General features: G+C 44.6%; 1 protein-coding gene across 6 annotated transcripts in view; it reads right to left on the reverse strand.

The window, feature by feature from the left end:
- Positions 1-8,166: 8,166 nt before the first annotated feature.
- The window catches only part of trappc9 (trafficking protein particle complex subunit 9), a 1,142,468-nt gene continuing 1,125,227 nt past the window's right edge, over positions 8,167-25,407 (reverse strand). For all 6 annotated transcript variants that reach the window (XM_072467873.1, XM_072467875.1, XM_072467870.1 and 3 more), the window contains one exon: positions 8,167-9,458. In XM_072467873.1, the coding sequence (XP_072323974.1) occupies positions 9,279-9,458 (180 nt within the window). In that variant the 3' untranslated portion in view covers positions 8,167-9,278. The remainder of the gene's footprint in view (positions 9,459-25,407) is intronic.

Raw genomic sequence — 25,407 nt, forward strand, 5'->3', positions numbered from 1 at the left:
GGAGGAAGGGTTCTATTCCAGGTGGAAGCAGTTCATCACCTTGTTCAAGGACTTGGTCATTGTCAGCAACTGGGGGGGTTGGTTAGGAGGAGGATGGGGTAGGTATTGGGGGGGGTTTGGGTCTTGGGTGGGGGAGAAATTTGGGGTATTATTTTTAAAAAAGCAATTTGTATATATTCTGTTGGACTGTTTTGCATGTGATAAACTGAAAATTGTTTGGATAAAAGTATTTATTTTTTAAAAGTCAACCATATTGCTGTGAGCCTGGAGTCTCCAAACCAGATAAAGTCGGAGGTGAACCAGATAGGTTTTTAGGACAAGGGATGCTAGTTTTATGGTCCCCATTACAGAGACTAGCTTTCATTTCCAGATTTAAAAAAAATAATTGAATTTAAATTCCACTAGCTGACTTGGTAGGATTTGAACCCGTGTGCTCGAACATTAGCCTGGGGTCTCTGGATTACTAATCTAACCGCATTACCACTATGCCACTACTTCCCTCTAAATGTATTGTAAATCACAGAAAAGCAACTTTTATATTGTAAGACAAAAAGAAAACAATGCAGATGCTCGAAATAAGAACAGAAAATGCTGAAAGTACTCAGCAGGTTAGGCACATCTGCAGAGAGAGAAAAAGAATGACCTTGGACTTTGATGCTATTGTAAAGAAAGATGACCAACTGCATTGTTCATATTAAGCCAAGAGGGCATGGAAAGGAGGGTGCAATTACCGCATGCAAATCATTATGAGGTATAATTATCAGAATAAAGGTTTTATGTTTAGCGTATCTTTATTATAATTGTTCATTTCTTGAGCAATTATGGCTGCCCATCAAATGATTTCCACACCTAGCTCCGGCTGAAAGATTTTCCCATGCCATTCTAAACATGGAATTCCTTCCCTAAACCTTCCTGCACCTCTCGCACTTTCTTCACAGAATCCCTACCATGCAGGAGGCCATTTGGCCCATCGAGTCTGCACTGACCCTCCCAAAGAGCTTCCTACCTGTCCTCATCCCCAGAATCCTACCCAGCCTTTGGCACTAAGGGGCAATTTATCATGGCCAATCCACTTCACATGCACATCTTTGGACTGTGGGAGGAAACCGGAGCACTCGGAGGAAACCCACGCAGACGGGGAGAATGTGCAAACTCCACACGGAATCGAACCCGAGTCCCTGGTGCTGTGAGGCAGCAGTGCAAACCACTGTGCAACCCTTCTTCTTAAGCTGCTGCTTAAAACCTATTTCTCCTTTTGGTTGTCTGTCCTAATATCTTTTTTTCATGGCTTGGTAACAAATGGTTCGATAATGCTCCTGTAAAGCTCCTTGGGATGTGTTATTGCTAGTTGCCATTGTTTATAGATTTTGCAACAGTGTCTCTGTAATATTGTCTCAAATAGTAATCAATTAAAATTATATGTAGAGTAACACATGATGAATCTTTCTGCACATCAAATTGAGGACATCCCCAGTTCTAAAACAAAATATTTTACACATTAAACACTTCACCTAGAAAGAAACAGCACAAATATGTGAGTAAATTAAACTGACCCAAGAAAATGCACCTACCATGACAAAGAGCAGTAGAATTTGTTGGTTCATTGTATTTTATCTGAAAACCTAGATAGTTACTGGCTTGTCATAAATTCCAATCTTCAATTAATTATATTCAATTATAATCAAGACTTTTCATAACCATGAACTGAACAACAAATGTGGGTGCCAACACCTTCTATCTGTTTAAAGTCAAAATTGGGCACAGACACGGTCCTTGGATAAGTTTCCAATGCATAATTCACATTCACTCTTGTTATATAGAAAACCTGATCAAACACAAAAAGGTCAATAAATTAGATAAGATTTCAATACAAATCAAAAAGCTCCAATGTAAAATATCTCAGTGGAACTCAATCTGTCCTGGTAACAGTGGTTTCTCTATTATTTTCAGGAATTCGTGAACAGATTTACAAAAGGATCCCTTTACAACTGTTGCAAGTTCAGGGCTTTCAAATTTTCTTTGCTAAGATTGCAAGTAATATATGGGTATAATTAAAAATCTTCTATTACTTATATATAAAATGACCATCTTCTATCTCCAAACCCCCATGTAAAATGGTTTGAACCCAGTGAGTAGTGAGCACAGGTTGCATGAATTTGGCGTGACTTAGTCATCTCATTTAGAGAGGATTTATAGATGCTGAAAATGAAAGATTCACAACAGTGCTCTTCTGGAGCTGAGTTAATTAGGCAGAGGTTTATTCTAAATCTATACCTCACCAAGAAAGATTAATGTTTTCAGTGGGTGCAAACATTTACTGGTCTGATGATAACTTTCATTTTGAGTAGCAGAGAAACAAAATCCAAAGTTACTTGACATTTTAACTCTTCGTTCTGGTACTATGTCTCTTCAACATTAGCATGACTACTTTTCTAGTGAATCAATTGTTAAATCACTAGTGAAATAGATGAAGAGAAAAGCAGATGCACATTACACAAAAATAGATACACATTATAACACCAGAACAGGCCATTTGGCCCAACCAAGCAACATTGATGTTTACCCTCCATGCAAACAAATAGTTCTAGTCACAGCTAACTACCATGCTCCCCTATCTTTTCAACCCCTTTCTTTCACACACACATTCAATTTTATCTTGAATCTTGACATAACTTCTGCCTCAACCACTAATCTCAGTGAGGTAAGAGTGACCGCCCTTGACATCAAGGCAGCATTTGACCAAGTATAGCATCAAGGAGCTCCAGCTAAACTGGAGTCAATGGGAATCAGGGGGAAACTCTCCGCTAGTTGAAGTTATACCTGGCACAAAGCAAGATGGTTGTGGTGATTGGAGATCACTCATCTCAGAACCAGAACATTACTGCAGGAGTTCCCCAGAGTAGTGTCGTAGGCCCAACTATCTTCAGCTGCTTCATCAACGACCTGCCTTCCATCATAAAGTCAAATGTGGGGATGTTCACGGATGACAGCACAATGTTCAGTACTATTCGTGACTCCTCAGATACTGAAGCAGCGCATGTCCAAATTCAGCAAGATCTGGACAATATCGATGCTTAGGCTAAGAAATGGAAAGTAAAATTCGTGCCACACAAATGTCAGGCAATAACCATCTTTTATTTAACCGGATTTGTAGTCCAGCAACTAAGGTAGCCGATATTCAGGACGCCAAAGCATGTAATGTGGCAGTGGGGAAGGGAACACTGACAAAGGAAAGTATTTGCAGGCACGGAGATGGGTTGAAGTGTGTATACTTCAACGCAAGAAGCATCAGGAATAAGGTGGGTGAACTTAAGGCATGGATCGGTACTTGGGACTACGATGTGGTGGCCATCACGGAAACTTGGATAGAAGAGGGGCAGAAATGGTTGTTGGAGGTCCCTGGTTATAGATGTTTCAATAAGATTAGGGAGGGTGGTAAAAGAGGTGGGGGGGTGGCATTATTAATTAGAGATAGTATAACAGCTGCAGAAAGGCAGTTCGAGGAGTATCACCCTATTGAGGTAGTATGGGTTGAAGTCAGAAATAGGAAAGGAGCAGTCCCCTTGTTAGGAGTTTTCTATAGGCCCCTCCAATAGTAACAGAGATGTGGAGGAACAGATTGGGAAACAGATTTTGGAAAGGTGCAGAAGTCATAGGGTAGTAGTCATGGGCGACTTTAACTTCCCAAATATTGAGTGGAAACTCTTTAGATCAAATAGTTTGGATGGGGTGGTGTTTGTGCAGTGTGTCCAGGAAGCTTTTCTAACACAGTATGTAGATTGTCCGACCAGAGGAGGGGCAATATTGGATTTAGTACTGGGTAATGAACCAGGGCAAGTGATAGATTTGTTAGTGGGGGAGCATTTTGGAGATAGTGACCACAATTCTGTGACTTTCACTTTAGTAATGGAGAGGGATAGGTACGTGCAACAGGGCAAGGTTTACAATTGGGGGAAGGGTAAATACGATGTTGTCAGACAAGAATTGAAGTGCATAAGTTGGGAACATAGGCTGGCAGGGAAGGACACAAGTGAAATGTGGAACTTGTTCAAGGAACAGGTGCTACGTGTCCTTGATATGTATGTCCCTGTCAGGCAGGGAAGAGATGGTCGAGTGAGGGAACCATGGTTGACAAGAGAGGTTGAATGTCTTGTTAAGAGGAAAAAGGTGACTTATGTAAGGCTGAGGAAACAAGGTTCAGACAGGGCATTGGAGGGATACAAGATAGCCAGGAGGGAACTGAAGAAAGGGATTAGGAAAGCTAAGAGAGGGCATGAACAATCTTTGGCGGGTAGGATCAAGGAAAACCCCAAGGCCTTTTACACATATGTGAGAAATATGAGAATGACTAGAGCGAGGGTAGGTCCGATCAAGGACAGTAGCGGGAGATTGTGTATTGAGTCTGAAGAGATAGGAGAGGTCTTGAATGAGTATTTTTCTTCTGTATTTACAAATGAGAGGGGCGATATTGTTGGAGAGGACAGTGTGAAACAGATTGGTAAGCTCGAGGAAATACTTGTCAGGAAGGAAGATGTGTTGGGCATTTTGAAAAACTTGAGGATAGACAAGTCCCCCGGGCCTGACGGGATATATCCAAGGATTCTATGGGAAGCAAGAGATGAAATTGCAGAGCCGTTGGCAATTATCTTTTCGTCCTCACTGTCAACAGGGGTGGTACCAGGGGATTGGAGAGTGGCGAATGTCGTGCCCCTGTTCAAAAAAGGAACTAGGTATAACCCTGGGAATTACAGGCCAGTTAGTCTTACTTCGGTGGTAGGCAAAGTAATGGAAAGGGTACTGAAGGATAGGATTTCTGAGCATCTGGAAAGACACTGCTTGATTAGGGATAGTCAGCACGGATTTGTGAGGGGTAGGTCTTGCCTTACAAATCTTATTGAATTCTTTGAGGAGGTGACCAAGCATGTGGATGAAGGTAAAGCAGTGGATGTAGTGTACATGGATTTTAGTAAGGCATTTGATAAAGTTCCCCATGGTAGGCTTATGCAGAAAGTAAGAAGGCATGGGATAGTGGGAAATTTGGCCAGTTGGATAATGAACTGGCTAACCGATAGAAGTCAGAGAGTGGTGGTGGATGGCAAATATTCAGCCTGGATCCCAGTTACCAGTGGCGTACCGCAGGGATCAGTTCTGGGTCCTCTGCTGTTTGTGATTTTCATTAATGACTTGGATGAGGGAGTTGAAGGGTGGGTCAGTAAATTTGCAGACGATACGAAGATTGGTGGAGTTGTGGATAGTAAGGAGGGCTGTTGTCGGCTGCAAAGGGACATAGATAGGATGCAGAGCTGGGCTGAGAAGTGGCAGATGGAGTTTAACCCTGAAAAGTGTGAGGTTGTCCATTTTGGAAGGACAAATATGAATGCGGAATATAGGGTTAACGGTAGAGTTCTTGGCAATGTGGAGGAGCAGAGAGATCTTGGGGTCTATGTTCATACATCTTTGAAAGTTGCCACTCAGGTGGATGGAGCTGTGAAGAAGGCCTATGGTGTGCTCGCGTTCATTAACAGAGGGATTGAATTTAAGAGCTGTGAGGTGATGATGCAGCTGTACAAAACTTTGGTAAGGCCACATTTGGAGTACTGTGTACAGTTCTGGTCGCCTCATTTTAGGAAGGATGTGGAAGCTCTGGAAAAGGTGCAAAGAAGATTTACCAGGATGTTGCCTGGAATGGAGAGGAGGTCTTACGAGGAAAGGTTGAGGGTGCTAGGCCTTTTCTCATTAGAGCGGAGAAGGATGAGGGGCGACTTGATAGAGGTTTATAAGATGATCAGGGGAATAGATAGAGTAGACAGTCAGAGACTTTTTCCCCGGGTGGAACACACCATTACAAGGGGACATAAATTTAAGGTGAAAGGTGGAAGATATAGGAGGGATATCAGAGGTAGGTTCTTTACCCAGAGAGTAGTGGGGGCATGGAATGCACTGCCTGTGGAAGTAGTTGAGTCGGAAACATTAGGGACCTTCAAGCAGCTATTGGATAGGTACATGGATGACGGTAAAATGATATAGTGTAGATTTATTTGTTCTTAAGGGCAGCACGGTAGCATTGTGGATAACGCAATTGCTTCACAGCTCCATGGTCCCAGGTTCGATTCCGGCTTGGGTCATTGTCTGTGCGGAGTCTGCACGTCCTCCCCGTGTCTGCGTGGGTTTCCTCCGGGTGCTCCGGTTTCCTCCCACAGTCCAAAGATGTGCGGGTTAGGTGAATTGGCCAATGATAAATTGCCCTTAATGTCCAAATTGCCCTTGGTGTTGGGTGGAGGTGTTGAGTTTGGGTAGGGTGCTCTTTCCAAGAGCCGGTGCAGACTCAAAGGGCCGAATGGCCTCCTTCTGCACTGTAAATTCAATGATAATCTATGATTAATCTAGGACAAAGGTTCGGCACAACATCGTGGGCCGAAGGGCCTGTTCTGTGCTGTATTTTCTATGTAACTATATCTCCAACAAGAGAGGAGCTAACCTATGACATTTAATGGCAATACCATTGCTGAATCTCCCAATACAAACATCCTAGGGGTTACCATTGATCAGAGACTGCTCTGGACTAGCCATATAAATTCTGTGGCTCCTAGAGCAGGTCAAAGGCCAGGAAACCTGTAGCAAGTAACTCACCTCCTGACTCCCCAAAGTTTATCCACCATCTACAAGGCAGATGTTAGGAATGGAATACTCTCCACTTGCCCGGATCAGTATAGCTCCAACAACACTCAATACGCTCGACACCATGCAGGACAAAGCAGTGCTCTTGATTGCTCCCCCTTCCACAAACATTTAATCTCTCCACCATGACGAACAGTGGACATAACTTCTGTTATATATGGGTATAATGAAAAATCTTCTGTTACTTATATATAAAATGACCATCTTCTATCTCCAAACCCCCATGTAAAATGGTTTGAACCCAGAGTAGTGAGCACAGGTTGCCATGTGTATCATCTACAAGATGCACTGCAGGAACTCATCAAGGTTCCTTCGTCAGCACCTCCCAAGCCCACAACCGCTACCATCTAGGAGGCCAAGAGCAGCAGATATCTGGCAACACCACCACCTGGACGTTCCCCTACAAGCCACTATCATCATTCCTACACTGTAGCTGGGTCAAAGTCCTGGACGTTCCTCACAACAGCATTGCGTGCCCAAACTTCAGGGACTGCAGCAGTTCAAGAAGGCAGCTCACCACCACCTTCTCAAGGATAACTAGGGATGGGCAATAAATGCTGGACTTACATTTAAATTTTTTATCAATGGCCCTTCATTCTCGACCACTCAACGAGAAGAAAGTCTGCTCTTTGTTGCATTCTTTCTGAATTTTACGTACTTAAACATTATGTGATTTCATAATCTGCGCTATTCTAATGAAAAGAAACAAAACTTTCCTCAAACGAAGAAGCACCCAAGTTAATCTAAGTGATATTCTACCTGAAACTTCAAGATCCTTTCTATGATGAGTTCCCAATCTCTGTGTGGTCAATGACAAAGAGCAGCCAGCTTCTCTTCACACAGGAAAGAAAGAGTTCTTATACGTCAACTCTGTGATTAAGGAAGCTGGGAGATGCCCGACGGTGCTAGGTGGGTGACTGTGACATCCTTGTGGGTTCAGATGGCTGATGGGCTGGCAGACTCAAGATTGTGCAGCCTCTAGTCGACTCATGGTTAAAAAGGCTTCAGCATTCCAGTAATATCATCAAGGCGTGACTTTGCTGTTTAATGCCACTTATGCAGCAACCGCTTTCCTGTTAAACTGATGGGGGTGTTAGCCTTTGGGGGAGGGGGTGGGATATTAAAATTGCCCCTAGTTTTTCCTCAAAAGAACCTACTTAAATATACATTATTTTTCAGAAATCATGCAACCATATTAAGTAATCCAGAATTTTAAAGCATCCTTGAAGATGGTCTCCCTTGTCTTTTAAAAAATGCTTATGCTTTTGTACTCTATAAACAATACATTTCTTGAAAATTATGATTTTTCATTATAGTCTACTATCTATGGTTTAATGTTGCAAATGGGGCATCCAAACTTTTGAATGAAAATATATTCTATATATTCAGGGAAAATTTGAAATCTTTTAAGAATTAGTTCTGGCCTAGGGAAAATGTTCACTTAAAAAGTATAACTAGTGCTGAGAAGGAAGTTTTTGATTACAGATGAACATGCAAGCCAAATTTATTTCCAAAGGTACAACTTTTTTCATTACAGGAAAGAAAATTATCTTGAGAACAGCAGTTCAGTTAGTGTACAGAGATGCTAGTTACAGTAGTTCCTGAATTTTGTTTGAAACATAAAGACAAACAAATAGCCTTGTTCACACTGCAGCTGAAATAGTGGCATAATCCCATAATATTTAGCATTCTAATTACTTTATAATAATTGCAGATGTTCAACTGCAAATTAACCATGAAGATGAATTAGTCATAGGATCAGATAGACCTAGATTGTAGCAACTTTTAAATGTAAAAAAACCCTGAGTTTGTAACTGGCCTTCCAGTTATTTTTTAAAATTGTTTATTGGTATCATTGAAAATTATTACAACACCTTGGGGAAATAACTATCAATTAACTCCTTGAGGGGCTGTGGCCACTTCATTGCAGTGTGAATGGGGCATCTTGTCTTACTCTAACAAACAACTGCAGGTACCTTATAGCTATAATAGACAATCAAGATGTTGTGCCCATACATTTGAACAGTACACAACATGTTTCAAAAGTAATGGGATGTTAAGGATTTAACTGAGCATTAAGACTGAAATTTACAGCATTGTCATATCAGACTTGTAAAGAATACATGCCTTCATAATCACAACACTGATGTTATTTGTCAACGTTCCTTCTATTCCCCATTATTCTAACAGCCAAAATCTATGAAACATTTTAACACCTAATCTTCACTATACATCAGTTTTCATTTAACCGCGCCAACATATGTAAATTTATCTCTTAGATTTAACAAAGTTCTCATCAGAGTTCTAACATGACACCAATCTACTGATCAAGTGTCTTTTATTTTGTTCAAAGGTGCAACCGGTCTCCTCTATAATATAGATTTATTACTACCTTAAATAATTTTGTCAACCCCTCAGATATTTAAAAATTTGGCCAAGCAAGCTTTACAGAAAATCTAGAAGCATTTTATTTTTGGGAGAGTGCCAGCGTAATCGTAAACCAGAATATTCATTGAGATCCTGTTGGCATGTATGATTAGTTAGTCAATATTTACAATGATCTAACTCACATTGTACAATCTCTATTTTCTAATATAAATTTAAAACATTGTGTGTTGAGCTGGATCCATGGCACGCACATGAACACTTGGCAAGCAGAACCAAGAAAGGGGCAGCTCCCTGCTTGAGTTGTCATCATGAAATTTTATATTCAGGTAATAATCACCAGCATATAGGAATAGGAGAGTTCCACTGCAAACAAAATCTTCTGTGGGTTTCACCTGAAAGGTAAAATAAAAATAAAATACCATTTGGCATAAATGCACGTAGCACAAAACAGGAAACATTTATTACCAGACAAGTAGGCAGCTCCTACCAAGGACAGATCTACCACAGACAGCATTGTGGGCTAAAAACTATCTATTTTGTGATTCCAACCAACAGATATCGTAGGATATGCCAAGCCATTTGCCACAAGGGTACAAAATCAATAATTAACACTGATCCCATCGATCTCTCGATTCCTGTTGGTGCTGTATTGTGCAGGAATCTTTAAAGTTGACACAATATAAAATAGGTTTACATTTTAAGAGCTATGTGTTGTGTATTAATCCATGCTATATTTGTCAGTGTTTGGTATTTGAGTGTTTTTACTTATTTGTAAGAAGTGAGTCGAGCTGATCTAGAGTTGAGTGTTTCAGTCGCACTTTAAAATACAGTATAAGGTTTCTCATACATTTTACATTTTAATATATTATTTTTTGTATTCATTCAAGGGATCTGGGCTTCACTGACCAGACCAACAGCCATTTCCCATTTCTAATTGCCTGTGAGAAGGTGGTGATGAGTTGTCTTCTTGAACCTCTGCAGTACATGTGGTGTAGGTACACCCACAGTGCTGTTAGGGAGGGAGTTCCAGAGTTTTGAGGTGAGTGACTTGGAGGGGTACTTCCAGGTGTTGATGTTCTCATGTATCTGCTGCCATTGTACTTCTAGATGGTAGTGGTCATGGGTTTGGAAGATGCTGCCTAAGGAGTCTTGCTGAGTTCCTGCAATGCATCTTGCAAATGGTACACACTGCTGTTACTGCATGTGGAGGGAGTGGATGTTTGTGGAAGGGATGCCAATCAAGCGGGCTGCTTTGTTCTTAATGGTGTCAAGCTTCTTGAATGTTGTTGGAGCCACACTCATCTAGGCAAGGGGAGAGTATTCCATCACATATCTTGACTTGTGCGTTGTAGATCATGGACAGGCTTTGGGGAGTCAGAAGCTGAGTACTCGCTTTCTAGTCACTGACATGCTTTTGAAGTTATATAATTCAGTTGAGTTTCTGGTCAATTGTAACCCACAGGATGTTGATAGTGGGAGAATCAGTGATGATAATGCCATTGAATGTCATGTTACCATGCTTTTATTTTTTTCTTAGAAAGAAGTCAAAAGGAAATTCAATTTAGACAAGTGATGTTAATTGCAAAAGTGTTTGTGAAGATTGCAAATAGAAATAAGTTGCACGTGAAATATTTTGGAAAAAGAGAACATACTTAAAATTAAACTTCCAAATATTATACAAGTCAGATGATGCCTTATTAACCTTTTTGACAAGTTAATTGAGTTAATTGTTAGGTGCAGTGGCTTTGAGGACTCTGTGGACATAAGGTCAGCAATGGAACTAACTGAATGATCAATCAAGTGGGAGTTTATTGTATAAGTCTGTAGATACTGAATATGGCTCAAATAGAGGCTGAAGTGCACTTCCCCCCCAAAATGTCACAAAAAACTTTCAAACGTGGCTGAGGAAAGTGAAGAATAAAAGAAGAAAGATGGAAGCACCTATATTTTGACCCCTTTTTCAACACAATTTTCCATAATTATATGGTACACGATTCACAAAAGGTTTGTATGCAGGTCCAGCAAGTGATTAGGCAGGCAAACAGAATGTTGGCATCTATTGCAAGGGGAATGGAATAAAAGTGGGGCTGTTTTGTTACAGTTATACAGAGTGTTGGTGAGACTACATCTAAAGTACAGTGTACAGTTTTGGTCTCCTTATCTAAGAAAGGATATAAATGTATTAGAAGCAATTCAGAAAAGGTTCGCTCAACTTTTATCTGGGATGGGGGGTTATTTAATGAAGAAAGATTGGCCAGGCTGGGCCTGAATCCATTGGAGTTCAGAAGATTGAGAGCTGACCTTACTGAAACACAAGATCCTGAGGGGACTTGACTGGGCGGACGCTGAAAGGATTAGAATAGAATAGAATCTACAGCACGGAGACAGGCCCTTTGGCCCAAACTGGTCCACGGCAACCAAAAAGCCCATCTAAGCGAACCTCATTTGCCTGCATTTGGCCCATATCCGTCTAAACCTTTCCTATCCTTGCATCTGTCCAAATGTTTTTTAAATATTGTCAATCTTCCTGCCTCAACCACTTCCTCTGGCAGCTCATTCCACATACGTACCACCCTCTGTGTAAAAAGGTTGCTCCTCAGGTTCCATTAATTCTTTCCCCTCTTGACTTAAACCTATGCCCTCTAATTCTCTATTCCCCAACGCTGGGAAAAAGACTGAGTGCATTCACCCTATCCATGCCTCTCATGATTTTATACACCTCTATAAGTTCACCCCTCAGTTTCTTACGCTCCGAAGAAAAAAGTCCTAGCCTGCCCAATCTCTCCCGATAACTCAGTCCCTCGAGTCCTGGCAACATCCTTGTAAATCTTTTCTGCACTTTCTCCAGTTTAATAACATCTTTCCTATAGCAAGGCAACCAAAACTGAACACAATACTCCAGGTGCAGCCTCACCAACGTCCTGTACAACTGCAGCATAACTTCTCAACTTCTGTACTCAATGCCCTGACTGATAAAAGTCAGCATGCCAAAAGCCTTATTCACTGCCCTATCTACCTGTGACTCCACCTTTAGAGATCTGTGCACCTGAACTCCAAGGTCCCTCTGTTCCACGATACTCCTTCAGGTCCTACCATTCACCGTGAAAGTCCTACCTTGATTTGACTTTCCGAAATGCAACATCTCACTTAACTGTATTGAACTCTATTTGCCATTTCTCGGCCCACTTCCCCAGTTGATCAAGGTCCTGCTGCAATTTTTTATAACGTTCCTCATTGTCTACAATACCACCTATTTTAGTGTCATCTGCAAACTTACTGATCATGCCTTGTACATTCTCATCCAAATCGTTGATATAGAAAACAAACAGCACTGACTTGAGGCACACCACTAGTCACAGGCCTCCAGTCCGACAAGCATCCTTCTATCATTACCCTCTGTTTCCTACCATCAAGCTTATTGTGTATCCAATTTGCCAGCTCGCCCTGGATGTTTCCCCTTGTTGGAGAGACTAGAACTAGGGGACACAGTTTAAAAATAAGGGGTCTCCTATTTAGGACCGAGATTAGAAGAATTATTTTGTCTCAGAAGGTTGAGAGTCTTGGAACTCTCTTTCCCAGAGAACAGTGGAGGCAGTGTCATTGAATATTTTAAAGGCAGAGGTAGATAGATTTTTAACTAACAAGGGAGTCAAAGGTAATTGGGGGAAGGCAGTATATGGTGTTGATGCCACAACTGGGTCAGCATAATCTTACTGAACGTAGGCTCAAGGGGTCAAATGGTCTACTCCTAATTCGGATGATCGAATGTACGTATTTAATTAGATAAGGCAGTAGAATTTTTTCTTCTTTTGTGCCCAGATTCTGGCACAATGGGCCAAACAGGCATAAAAAGAAATTTAAACATCAGTGAATTGAACCCAAAGCCACATACGTCAGTGTTTTCCATGATCTTTAATGCTTGTTCAAGGTTTGATTCAACCCAACCAAGCTATGATTAAAGCTGCACATGATGCCATTCTTAAATACCTCAAGGAATGTTTTTTTAATAGATAGAAAAACAAAGAAATTAGAATGTTCTTTTAGCTGGTGACTATATTGCCTCATGGAAGATTTTATATTTGTAATAATGTGTATTAATTTTAGCAGATTAATTAACCGAATTTCAAGCGCACTTTAGGGACAATTTTCTGATTGCACCCAAAGAGTAACATTAAATGTTTTGACTGGGGTTTGGGGTCTAAATGGGGTACCTTTAGGGTTTGTCTGTTACCCTAAGAATGCTACCATAGACTGTTATTCATTAAAAAAAATCTTGTTTACTAATAGATCAATACTCTACATTGGGGTTGGACTTCTGTTTCCCACCAGATCTCAGTCTCAGTCATGGGACATTGCATCATTGTTAGATCATTAGTTACATCAGTATTAGGTGCTCCTGAGTTAACCTTTTACGCTACATCGCCTCCCAAAGTCTCAGACTTCACAGGGTTAGTCTCTGTAGTGCCTTCACCAATCTCCCTGATCTAGAACTGATTTCCTTTTGAGGTTGAGGAGGAACTACATTCTCATGTCACTTGATAGAAGTGTCTTCCCATCTGGGTCTGGCATTCCATGTGTCACTAAGAAGATTCTTAGTGATGTAATAACTTACTACATTGTGGTGTTATGCAATTTACCCACTTCAAACCATCTGGAATAGTTGTCAAGGACGATGATGAAAACTGCCTTTAAACGCAAATATATCCTTTTTCCAGGCATTGCCGTGGTCTCAAAGGAATAGTGGAAGGTGCAACTGCTGTTGGCTATTCCCTGCGCATGTAAGGCAATTCTTGATTCAAAGTAGTGACTGATGCCTGGCCATCAAACTGATGGCTGGGTTCTTGCTCAACATTTTGCCATTCCCAAGTGGCCTTGATGGATTTTCTGGAGAATATCGAGTCAAGGTGTTTTTGGATGACTAATCTGTCATTAAATACAAAGAAATCATCGATCACCACGAGGTGTTCTCTCTGTTCTAAGTATTGATGAAGTACAGGATCATTTGAACTTTTTTCTGGCCATTCATTATGGCCTTATTTTCATGCACTCATCATCCTGTCATTGTCCTAGCTTAATATCTTGAAGTATTTTCTCAGGGGCTGGTAAATGTTTTAGGATGAGCAAAGTATGAGCTTTGATTTCCTCAATAAAATTTAAATCTATCAATTTAAATTAAACCATGAGTACTCTTGACAATATATCTGCAGTCGTCCGGACCATTTTGTGAGTGTACCCAGTAACTGAATCGTACATGATGAGTCTCAGTATAAAAAGTTGAATTCTGAGCAGAATGTTTGCAATTTTCTTTTGGTTGATGAGAGGAACCAAAGGCTTGTGGTTGGTTTAAATTTTGAATCTCAAACCTATGACATTATCAAAGACTATCTCGCAGGCCCACATGGCTGCTAAAGCGTATTTTTCAATGGTTGCATACCTCTTCTCTGTGTCCATAAGAGGTATGGAGCTGTAATAAGCTGGTCTTCTTTGCCCATCTTTCTTGAATTTGTAACAACACTGTGCCCAAGCCTGTAGATGATGTGTCCACTGCTACTTATTGGTAAATCTGGATAGCAGAGTGCTCACATTTCTGGGGCTATTAGGAGATTTTTGATTTTATCAAAGGTATTTTACTGGTCAACATTCTAGGACCACTGTTGACCTTGTCTCAACAGCTATCACAACGGCTCATTGACATCCACCATGTTTGGTAGGAACTTGCTGATAGAAATTGACTATTCCAGTCAGATATAAAAGGTTTAATTGAGAACTCATTAAGAATAATTAACTGAAATCATATCAAGCATTAATTCAATGCAACTATAGCTGAGAATTAATCAGATAAGACTCTGTATAAGACCCTATTGTTTGGTAAAAACTGGGCTGCTGCCCAGTACGGGCAGTTACATTTCTATAGTAACAGCCAGTCTATGTTGCGATGCAGGTGTCGACAATTTGGGAAATTGGCAAGTGATGGTATGGAAAATTCACACCGATATATGTAAATACATATCTCTCTTAAATTGATGGACAGACACTTTGGCCGAATTGAGTGAATTGTAAATTAGTTAAAGCCAATCACAGCTGTAAAGAAGGTGAAACCTTAAGATAATAATCTTCTTAAGAATCACTTGTCGGGATGGAAAAATCTATTCCGGAATCAATCTATCTCTTTCTGAAATCTATTTTCTTGGCTTGCTTTTGCTAAATCGCCATCTTTCTTTTGTTTAAATCACTCAGTCTTTTTATACTGTGTATTCTGATTTGAAGAATTACCACGATTTGAATTTTAAACTCAATCACTGTATTCGCTAAAGACAATCAATTTGACTAGCTTCCTAAAGGGCTAGTCAGAATTCTCTAAATGTTGTACTGAAAATAAAATTACCAGTGGGCACCACAAGCTGACAAATAAAGTTCAACTGAGATTTGCCAATAAACACAGACTTGATCTCTGTTATTTGAGAACTAAGAAGGGATAACAGATATCCAGGGTTCCGAATGGACACAGAGATCCATCATTGCCTACTTGGTTGACTATTCTAAGGAATCTTTGTAATTCTGTGATTTGGGAACTCTCTGATCACCTTGGTTTTCTGTGGGTCGGCTGTAATTCCTGAAGCTTGAAAATCTCCCCTGAGAATTTTATCATAGGCTTCGCAAATCACATTTGTCGTTTAATATAAAACCTACTTCTTGTAGTACTTCGAGGACTGCTGTCACTTACCTGTCATATTCTTTCCTCAATGAACCGTGTATGAGAATGTCGTTCATATGGTATATTACTTCGACCATGTCTACCAGGGTCGGAGCCTATGGACGGAATTCACCCTTCCCCGACGCCGATTTTGTAATTGGCGATCGGGCAGAGAATCACTTCTGATGTTGAAATATTAGCGCGTCACCTGAAGGCCTCCCCCCCGATGCTCCGCCCCCAATGGGCCGGATTCCCGACTGTGCGATTGACGTGTGGTCTCAGCAGTCGGGAACCCGGTATGGCGGCTGCGAACTGTGTCCAATGCCGCCACAGTTGGACGGGAGCCGTGCTGCTGGCCGGTGGGGGGGGGGGGGGGGGGGGGGGGGGGGGCTTCCGTGAAGGCTGGGGTCTGGTGGGGGGGTGGTGTTATGGGTCAGGTTCAGATTACCCAAAATGTATCATGGAGTTCCCCTGACCCACAACTTTTAATAGATTGTGGTATGGGGAGCACACGGCCCACTCTACAGATGTGGTACAGCAGAAAATGGATAACTTTTTCATTAAAACAAAATAATGTTTATTCTATGAACACAAGTTAACCTTTTTAAAACAAACAGCGAACATCTAAGCAACCATTAATTCAAATACAACCCCAAAGACTACAACACTAAGTAACCCTGTAAGCTGTCCTTTTAACATCCAAAAGACTTAACAAACCTTCAAACAGGAGCACATTAGGTTTACATTCAATACTGAGACCTTTTACAATTCTGGGTTCACCAAATGATCCATAGATAGATTTTGGATGGCAGAGATCAACAGTACAACCCTTTGTTTTAACTCCAGATGCAGCTCACTGAAAAACACAGACACACCCAAGCTTTTTCTCAAACTGAAACTAAAAAGCAGAAGTAGAGCTCAGCTCCACCCACACTCTGACATCACTCCAGTAACATGAGCAGCTCCATTTCCTAAAGGTACATTTCTTAAACACCCATTTCTTAAAAGTACTCTCACATGACAGTGGCCAGGGGGCACTATCTGGCAGGTCGTGTCTGCACACGGCTGGCACCATGTTCTATGGCGCTGCAGGCTATCACATTGCGCATGCGCGGCCATGTATTCGGCCATTCTCCAGCCGTTTATATTGTGGAGCCAGGAGTTTTACTCGGCGCGGCTGCTAGCCCCTCATTGGTCGCAGAATCGGTGAGGGGTTGGCGCCAATTTTCTTGACGTAAAACGCCACAGTTCCTCCGCATTTAGTCTCAAAAACGGTGAATCTAGCCCATTGTTCTTGGGAATATCTCGGGTGCAGAAGCAATTCTTAATGGTAGCCTGTTACAGCGATAATGACCAAATACGGTGATAAAAAGTTACCAATCTGGATTCTACGTCCAGATGCAACTACTAAATGCCGCTGTTAGCATCGAATTTTGTGAAATGGGTGCTTTATGCTAAATTGGTGAGACTTTCATCCACTGATGCCATCAGGTGGATCTGGCACTCAACTGACTTGATTAATTGAGTCAGGTCCACGCTGATTCTAATTGAACCAACGGACATAGGCACGGTGATCATTCCAGAACACCACTTTGTCTGTATGGTTACTGGAGAGATGATTCCCTTGTTGTAACATGTGCTCAATCTCGCTCTTGACTTTGTGTAAGAGTGGGTGAGGGACCTTCCTTGGTGTGAAGAAATATATAGGCTTTGCATCCATCTCCATTTTCAGCTTTGCTAAGCATGAAAATAGGGCTGGAAATTCATTCTTGAATGTCTCTTTTGATGATGTGACTGTGCTGTTAAGCCAGTGAGTTATAAGCATCCATTCAACAGGATTGGTTTCCAAATACTTCCGAGCCAAGGATGTCTTCTTCATTTGTAACTAACCTGAACCCTGTCCACTTTGCTGCACCAACAAGTGGGAGAGCTTCCCAAAAAGAAGTCCCATAGCCTATCACAGCGGTTCTCCCACACTGCCTCATGCCCCTCCCAGACAGAATCGCTGGTATTTTCGATTTCAGTGAACGTCATTACTGCAGGACTGCAAAATGCTGCGGCGTCTGTGCATCTACCTCAGAACAGAATTCGATGCACCTTCCTTCACTGTGTGCCCGAGTTTACCTCGAGCCGCACGTGAAGATAGTTTCCTCCTGTTGTTCTCCAGCCTCCTCCAGTAATACTGGGTCCCATTGTTGTTGCGGTGGACATTCCTACCCTACCCCCAACCCAAGCCCATCACCTGCAAAATTCCCATGCCTCAAGTGGACCTCTATCCACCCTAACTAGAATCTGTAAGCATGGTCACCTACCAAAGCAAACCCCCCCTTTTAAGTCTTCCCACTCTATAGGCCACAGATGTCTCTAGTCACCATCACCATTGCCTCTGCAGTCCAGTGCAGAGTCAAGCCCAGGGGCAGTGACTGTAAGACTGCCGGCATTACACACAGCTCTTGCCCCTGGAGCTGGAGTACACTGTATTCCAATGATTGCTCCTGATGCATGCAGCCCTTGCCACTGCAGCTGGAGTACACTGTATTCCAATGATTGTTCCTGATGCATGTAGCCCTTGCCCCTGCATCTGGAGTACACTGTATTCCACTGATTGCTCCTGATGCATGCAGTCCTTGCCCCTGCAGCTGGAGTACATTGTATTCCAATGATTGCTCCTGATGCATGCTCCTAATGTGCCACACTAACAGTCCTATCCCCCCCCAATGTATTCTGGAGTCTCTGTGCACCCCCTTCCACTAAAATATGTACCTCTGATCTTGTTTGTCACCGTTTCACACACTTGCCAGGCTAAAACTTCCCACCCCTCAGTCTTCTCTCTGCCTTCCATTGTTCATCCTCCTCCTCCACCTCCTTCCTTTCCTACCTTTGATTGTGCTGTGCGCCCTTGCCCTTGCACAGCCTTCCTTCCTCATTGCTCCCTTAACTTAGTCATCCTCACCTTCTCTTGCATCCCACCACCGCGGTGTGAACATTTGAATCAGTAAAATTGGAAGCTGCATAATTACCGCGGCATAATGGTGTCCTTGCAGACAACATTGGAAAAGGGCAGGAGGACACCAACCCTATAGCCCCGGCCCAGCAGTATGCTGCTGAATGTAACAAGAGTGGTGCAGTGTGACAGCAGATAGAATATGTGTGTTGCATTCAATGTGAAGTCACAAGTGAACTGAGGTCTAATTTGTGCACAGCCATCACTTGTAAAGAGTTTTGAGACTGGCGTAATTTCCCACTGGCATGGCTCAAGATTGAAGGTACTAGGAGATTCTGGCGAGCAGCTATGTTAATGAGCATTCATGAGATGTAAATAAATGCAAATGGTGTTCACGCCATTGACAGCAGGATACCCAAGTCACTATTAACTTGACATTGGGAGTGTTACAAACTGTTTTTCCACCAGCAGGCTTCCGACGTTTTGCTTGCAGCTAGATTCTTTGCTCCCGCCTGCCATGAAATCCACCGTGGGCGGGAAAATTCTGCCCTGTGATTCTGTTTTTGTGCAGCTAATGGTTTTAACTGTACATCTGCTCTTGCTTGAAGCTGCTGTGACATTTGCACATAAATAATTGAGTGCCATTAACTTCCCCATTATTTTGACAGGTAACGACAGACTAATGTACAAGTTGAAAGTTATGGCCAGCCATCAAAATACTATCGACACAGCAAGATAAAGCAGTTGGTGCATGAACAACCACCAACTAAACATGGTTTTAAAAAAATTATTTACCTAGTAAATTAGCAAATAAATTCTGCTAACCTTCTGTTAATCTATCATTATATCTTTAGCTGTCCATTGTTTAGGTCAAATCACACCATCTTTGTGATAAAAAGTATTTGTTCAAGAAGGGAGAAAAATAAGCAGCATGCAAAGATTTTGTGACATTAACATCACAAGTGATGTGATGATGCATTTCATAATGGTTTATTGCTTCAGAATTTTAAAAATGGTTTTGGAATATAATGTAAAGAAAAGGAAGAATCTGACATAAAGATGTTTAGCTCATTCCCGTTTAACGAGTGGGGATCTAACTTTAGTTGAACAAAATGCAAAAAAAGCACCTAAACCAACAATGGGAGACAATTATAATAAAAACATTCTGACAATAAAGGTAAGGGTATCATGCATAGTAATAGAAATTAGAATAAAGAATCTGATGAAAAATAGGCATACAATAAATGTAGGGATTAATTCAGGAAAAAACTCAGAAAATAATAAACAAAGCAGGAACAGCAGTGTGGACCCGATCCTTCCTTCCTTTGGTGATGACTCGCTAACGAATATGATTGTCCACCTAAGAATCTGTGTCACTGGTCATGGGTTCGGTGGATCCTTGCCTGGCTAATGAGTCTGATCCTACAGCCGCATATTCAACTGCACATTTGGCAGATGTTTCTCTGAGGTGGGATTGGTTCTTGTACTCGAAACTGCTGGCATTTCTTTCTCAGACTCCTTTTCCGTGTCTCCTCTTGCCGTCGGGTGTTCTCGAAGAATTGTGTCCCTTTAATCAGCAGGTTCCTCCAGTATGTTTCTTCAGGTCAAGGGTCTCCCAGGCTTGACGTCTATGTTGCATTTTGAAGTAAGCCTTCACAGGGTGTCTTTGAAGCGCTTCCTTTGTCCTCCTCTAGTTCTGGTGCCTTTCTTGAGCTGGGCATGGGATGATTTGCTTTGGCCATTGGAAGTCTGGAATCCTAAGCATATGGGTGGCCCAGCAGAGTAGCTTCCTCATAATCATGGCCTCGATGCTGGTACTCTTGGAATCTTCAAGGTCATTGATGTTAGTATGCCCGTCCTCCCAGCTGATGCCGCGGAATCTCAGACAGCATTGATGGTACTTCTTCAGGGCCTTGAGGTGGCATCTTTACACATGAATCTCTTGTGGGGGACTTGGTCAAAAGCCTTCTGAAAGTCCAAATGTACCACATCCACTGGCTCCCCCTCATCAATTCTACTAGTTGCATCCTCAAAGAATTCCAGTAGATTTGTCAAGCATGGTTTCCCCTCCATAAATCCATGCTGACTCTGCCCGATTCTGCTACTATTTTTTAAGTGCTCTGCTATAAAATTCTTGATAATGGATTCTAGAATTTTCCCCACTACTGAAGTCAGGCTTACTGGTCCATAATTCCCTATTTTCTCTCTACCTCCCTTTTTAAATAGTGGAGTTACATTAGCTGCCCTCCAATCTGCAGGAACTGTTCCAGAGTCTATAGAATCCTGGAAGATGACCACCAATGCATCCACGATTTATGGAGCCGCTTCCATACGTCGGAGGGCAGGTCAACCCCAGGAACTAGCTGCCATCCAGACAGGTTTTGGGCTTCTGGAACGGACAATCCCATTGATTGTGGAGATGCAGTCGCAGAGACAGGGACTACATGAGGGGCTGTCGGCGAGCATCCAGTACCTGCAGGCGCAGTTGGAGCAGGAAGTTGTGCCGACCATGCATGCCACGCAGGCCAACAAAGCACGGGTGGCGCCCGCGGTGGAGGCATTGGGGGCAAGGGTTTTGGCTATGGATCAGCGTGTCCAAGGCCTGGGGCATTCTGTGCAGGCACTGGCCGAGACCCAGGACAGGGTTGCCGCCTCACAGACAGCCACCTTGAAAATGCAGTGGTGCTTCTGAGCATGACCCAGTCACAGCGGGCCATGGCTGAGATCGTCGGTGACATTGCCCAGGGGCGCAGTCACAGAGGGAGGTAGCCCAGACCCAGGGGGCGATGGCGCAGCCACTGGCTGATGTGACAAAGACCCAGAAAGTGGTGGCACAGTCAATGGGTGATGTGATGCAGTCCCAGACAGCGATGGTCCTGTGCTCCATGGCAGTGAGCATGCAGACCCTGGTCAAGCGGGCCTCCAGGACTGTCAGCGCCAGGTGGCGATGAAGCCTCAGGGTTTAGCTCTGCTCCCACCCCCCATTCCATGGAGTAGCCCGGGGACCACCGGGCACCCTGAGGGAGGAGGAGGTGATGGGGCCCGTGCTGGTTACCTCTGCAGGGGAGGTTCCGGAACACTGCAGCACCTCGGACTTCCCCGCCCCTCCTGTCCTTGGCACATCTGGTGGCAGCGGAAAGAACTGGGTGATACCATGCCACCTGGGACACCCGAGCAGCAGTCGGGCCCATCAATCCGGTCACCCCAGAAGACGGCCACCAACAGGGACCCAGGTCTCAGGGCGGGAATCACACTAGGCCGCCTCCACTCCTGATGTAGCATCTCGGGATCCACCTGGATGTAACATTTAGTTATAGGGGCCAGGGCATGTATCTGTAAATTTTTGTGCATATTAAACACCTGTTAACACTGTTACAAACTGCCTCGATGCTTTGTCAGATGCTTGTAAGGGGTGGGCTGGCCAGTTCTGGCCAGAGAGATGGCGGAGGGGGTGTGGAATAGGCGGACGTTATGGGTAGCTTGGGCTCTCCACGCCCCTCCACTCCCCTCCCCCCGACCATCCCCACCACCGTCACCCCAGGGTTCCGATAGGATAGTGTGATGGGATGGCCAGCTCGCATGCAGGGATCACCCAGGTAGACAAAGAGCAAGAACAAAGAACAATAATAATAACCTTTATTGTCACAATAAATAGGCTTACATTAACCCTGCAATGAAGTTACTATGAAAATCCCCAAGTCGCCACACTCCGGCGCCTGTTCGGGTACACAGAGGGAGAATTCAGAATATCCAAATTACCCAACAGCACGTCTTTCGGGACTTGTGGGAGGAAACCGGAGCACCCGGAGGAAACCCATGCAGACATGGGGAGAATGTGCAGACTCCGCACAGAGAGTGACCCAAGCTGGGAATCGAACCTGGGCCCAGGCGCTGTGAAGCCATAGTGCTAACCACTATGCGACCATGCAATACAGCACAGGAACAGGCCATTCGGCATTCCAAGCTTGTGCCGGTCATAATACCAACCTTTGCCAAAACCCTCAGCACTTCCTCGTGCCATACCCCTTTATATCCATCCTACCCATGTGTTTGTCAAGATGCCTGTTGAACACTGTTAATATATCTGCTTCCACAACCTCCACTGGCAACATGTTCAAGGCACTCACCACCCTTTGCAGTGGAAAATCCTACCGTGGGTAGGAGTCAGACGTTGTCATAAGACGCAGAGCACCAGAGCTGATCACAGAGTGAGTTGTCATCATCCTCCATCCCATGGTTCAGACCTGGTGTTACTACCAAACCAGGGCCCTCACCCAGTAGTGCAGCAGGGATGTATCTCGGAGTGGGTTGCAGGCAGGGGTGAGAAGCGGTGTCCATATCCTGGGCCAGTCCTCCCCCCGCCCCCTGCCCCCACTAGTCTGCAAACCTGGAGCCAACAGAGCATCTCGTGTGCGTTGACCCTGGTGCACACGTTGCGCGGCTTCCCGTGCCTGCCTGGGCCCTATGTCCTGTCCATCTTCGCCCTCCACTGCAGCCTCTTCTTCGGACGAGAACTGGTGTTCATCCTCCTCCTCCAGCAGGTTGCCCCTCTGCTACACGATGTTGTGGAGGATGCAGCAGGCCGCCACGATGCGGGTAGCCCTCTCTGGAGGGCCCCTCCAGAGCAGTCCAGGCACCTGAACCACATCTTCAGGAGGCCGAAGCACTGCTCCATCACGCCTTGGTCGCTGCATGGACATCATTGTAACGGGTCTTGGCGTCGGCCTGTGGCCTCCGGAGAGGCGTCATCAGTCATGACCGCAGTGGATAACCCCGGTCTCTCAGGAGCCAACACCCCCAGTCAGGAGGTCTTCTTGAACATGTCACGAATCGTCGAGTGTGCCAGGATAAAGGCGTCGTGCACACTGCTCGGGTATCGGGTGCAGACGTGCATGATGCGCAGCTCATAGTCACATATCAGCTGCATGTTCGTGTGGAACCCCTGTCATCGGCTGCCGCTCAGAGGGGGACATGCATCCTGTTGATCAGCCCCTGGACTCGGGGCATCCCATCGAGGAAGGTGAACCCCGCTGCCCAGGCATCCTGCTGCTCACGGTCCACATTAAAATGGATGTATTGTGCTGACTGGCATATAGGGCCTCTGTAATGGCATGGATGCATCTGTGCACTGAGCTGTGAAAGATCCCGGACAGGTCCCCACTCGGCACCTGGAAGGACCCTGTGGCGTAAAGGTTCATGGCAACCGTCACCTTGACAGTCACCGGGAGCGGGTATCCTCCCCCATTCCCCTGTGGTGCCAGGTGCGTCATGATCTGGCAGATATATCACCCTGCTCAGCCGGAGTCTTTGACAGCATGCCTGGTCCGGCAGGTCCTCGAATGACAGGCACTGCCGGTAAACATGAGGCCTCATGTGTGCCTCCTTTGCACCTCCTCCTCCTCCTCAGCCGGTTGGGCAGCTGGCTCTCCATCCTTGTCAGCTGCCTCCTGTTCCTCTGGGGCAGGCTCTGTGGCTGCACGCTCCACTGCCCTCCCCCTCTCTGCTGCTCCCTCCTACTCGAGCAGCTCCAGCTCGTGCAGCTGCAGGGCAACCCACAGGGCTGTGACCACCAGCAGGAAGGCCACCATAGCTTGTTGAATTCCAATATCTAATGTCTGCAAAAGGTGAAAGGCCGAAATATTAGCATGGTGCGTCCCCTGTGCCCAACCAGGTCCACTGGCAACATGGTGGCCCCAGTTGACATTGCGGACTCTGCCCCCGCATGCCCCCGATCTCCGCACCCCGACCCTCTCGGTGCTGGCACCGTGGGGAACTCTGGCACTGGCGCCCATTCCTGCTGCCAGCGTTAGGCTCCGCGGCTCCCGCCCAGCGTCCCCATAGGGTGGGCTGCCTGATGCCCCGCCGGCGGCTGCTGGCCAGTTGGGTGGTGGGCGGTATGGCAGTGGGTGTGATGTGGGTGTGGGGGCAATCGTATGGCCTGCAGAACTAGGGGCCAAGGTGAGTGGTCAGTGGGATGGGCAGCAAGGTGGCTGCCTTGCAGGCCCGTCAATGCCATTCTGTGCCTGGACACCGTCCCAGTTCTGTGGGGGGACGGGGGGTCACCCCGGCCCACAGCCTGTTCCCCCGTCACCAGGCCCACCCCTCCTCCCCACCTCCCTTACCAGACCTGGCAGGGCCCCACCCCACCCCACCCCAGCCAGCCTAGCTAGCCCGACAGCCCACGGTCACACCTCTCTGTTTCCTACCTCCTCTCGCTGCCTCATCAGTCACGCGCCGGTTTCACGATTTTTAAAAGCACAAGTGAGCCACGCCGTCAGGAATCCAGCTCATTGGAGGCAGAGAATTAAGGAGGCCCTGGAGACTACTGGGTCAGGCCCGCTGATGATAATGGAGCAAACGGTGTTTACTATACGTGCGTTCCGGAATGAATTGACGCCACTGTCGAGGCAATGGAGAATTGCGATTTGTCGTTAAAATCGGCACCCGCCGCGATTTCAGCGTCGTAACCGATTCTCCGTCCAATCGCATTTCCCGATTTCGGCGTTGGCCGACGGAGAATCCCGCCCTGCGTCTTCCATAGCCCTTCCTCACTGAGTCAAAAGCCTTGGTCAGATCGATGAAGGCCATGTAGAGTGGTTGATGTTGCGCTTGACATTTCTCTTGAAATTGCCGAGCAGTGAAAATCATCCATTGTTCCACGATTTGGTCCGAAGGACCCGTTACACGGAAGAACGAAAGACGA

Source organism: Scyliorhinus torazame, chromosome 11, assembly GCF_047496885.1.
Source record: "Scyliorhinus torazame isolate Kashiwa2021f chromosome 11, sScyTor2.1, whole genome shotgun sequence".
Lineage (NCBI taxonomy): Eukaryota > Metazoa > Chordata > Chondrichthyes > Carcharhiniformes > Scyliorhinidae > Scyliorhinus > Scyliorhinus torazame.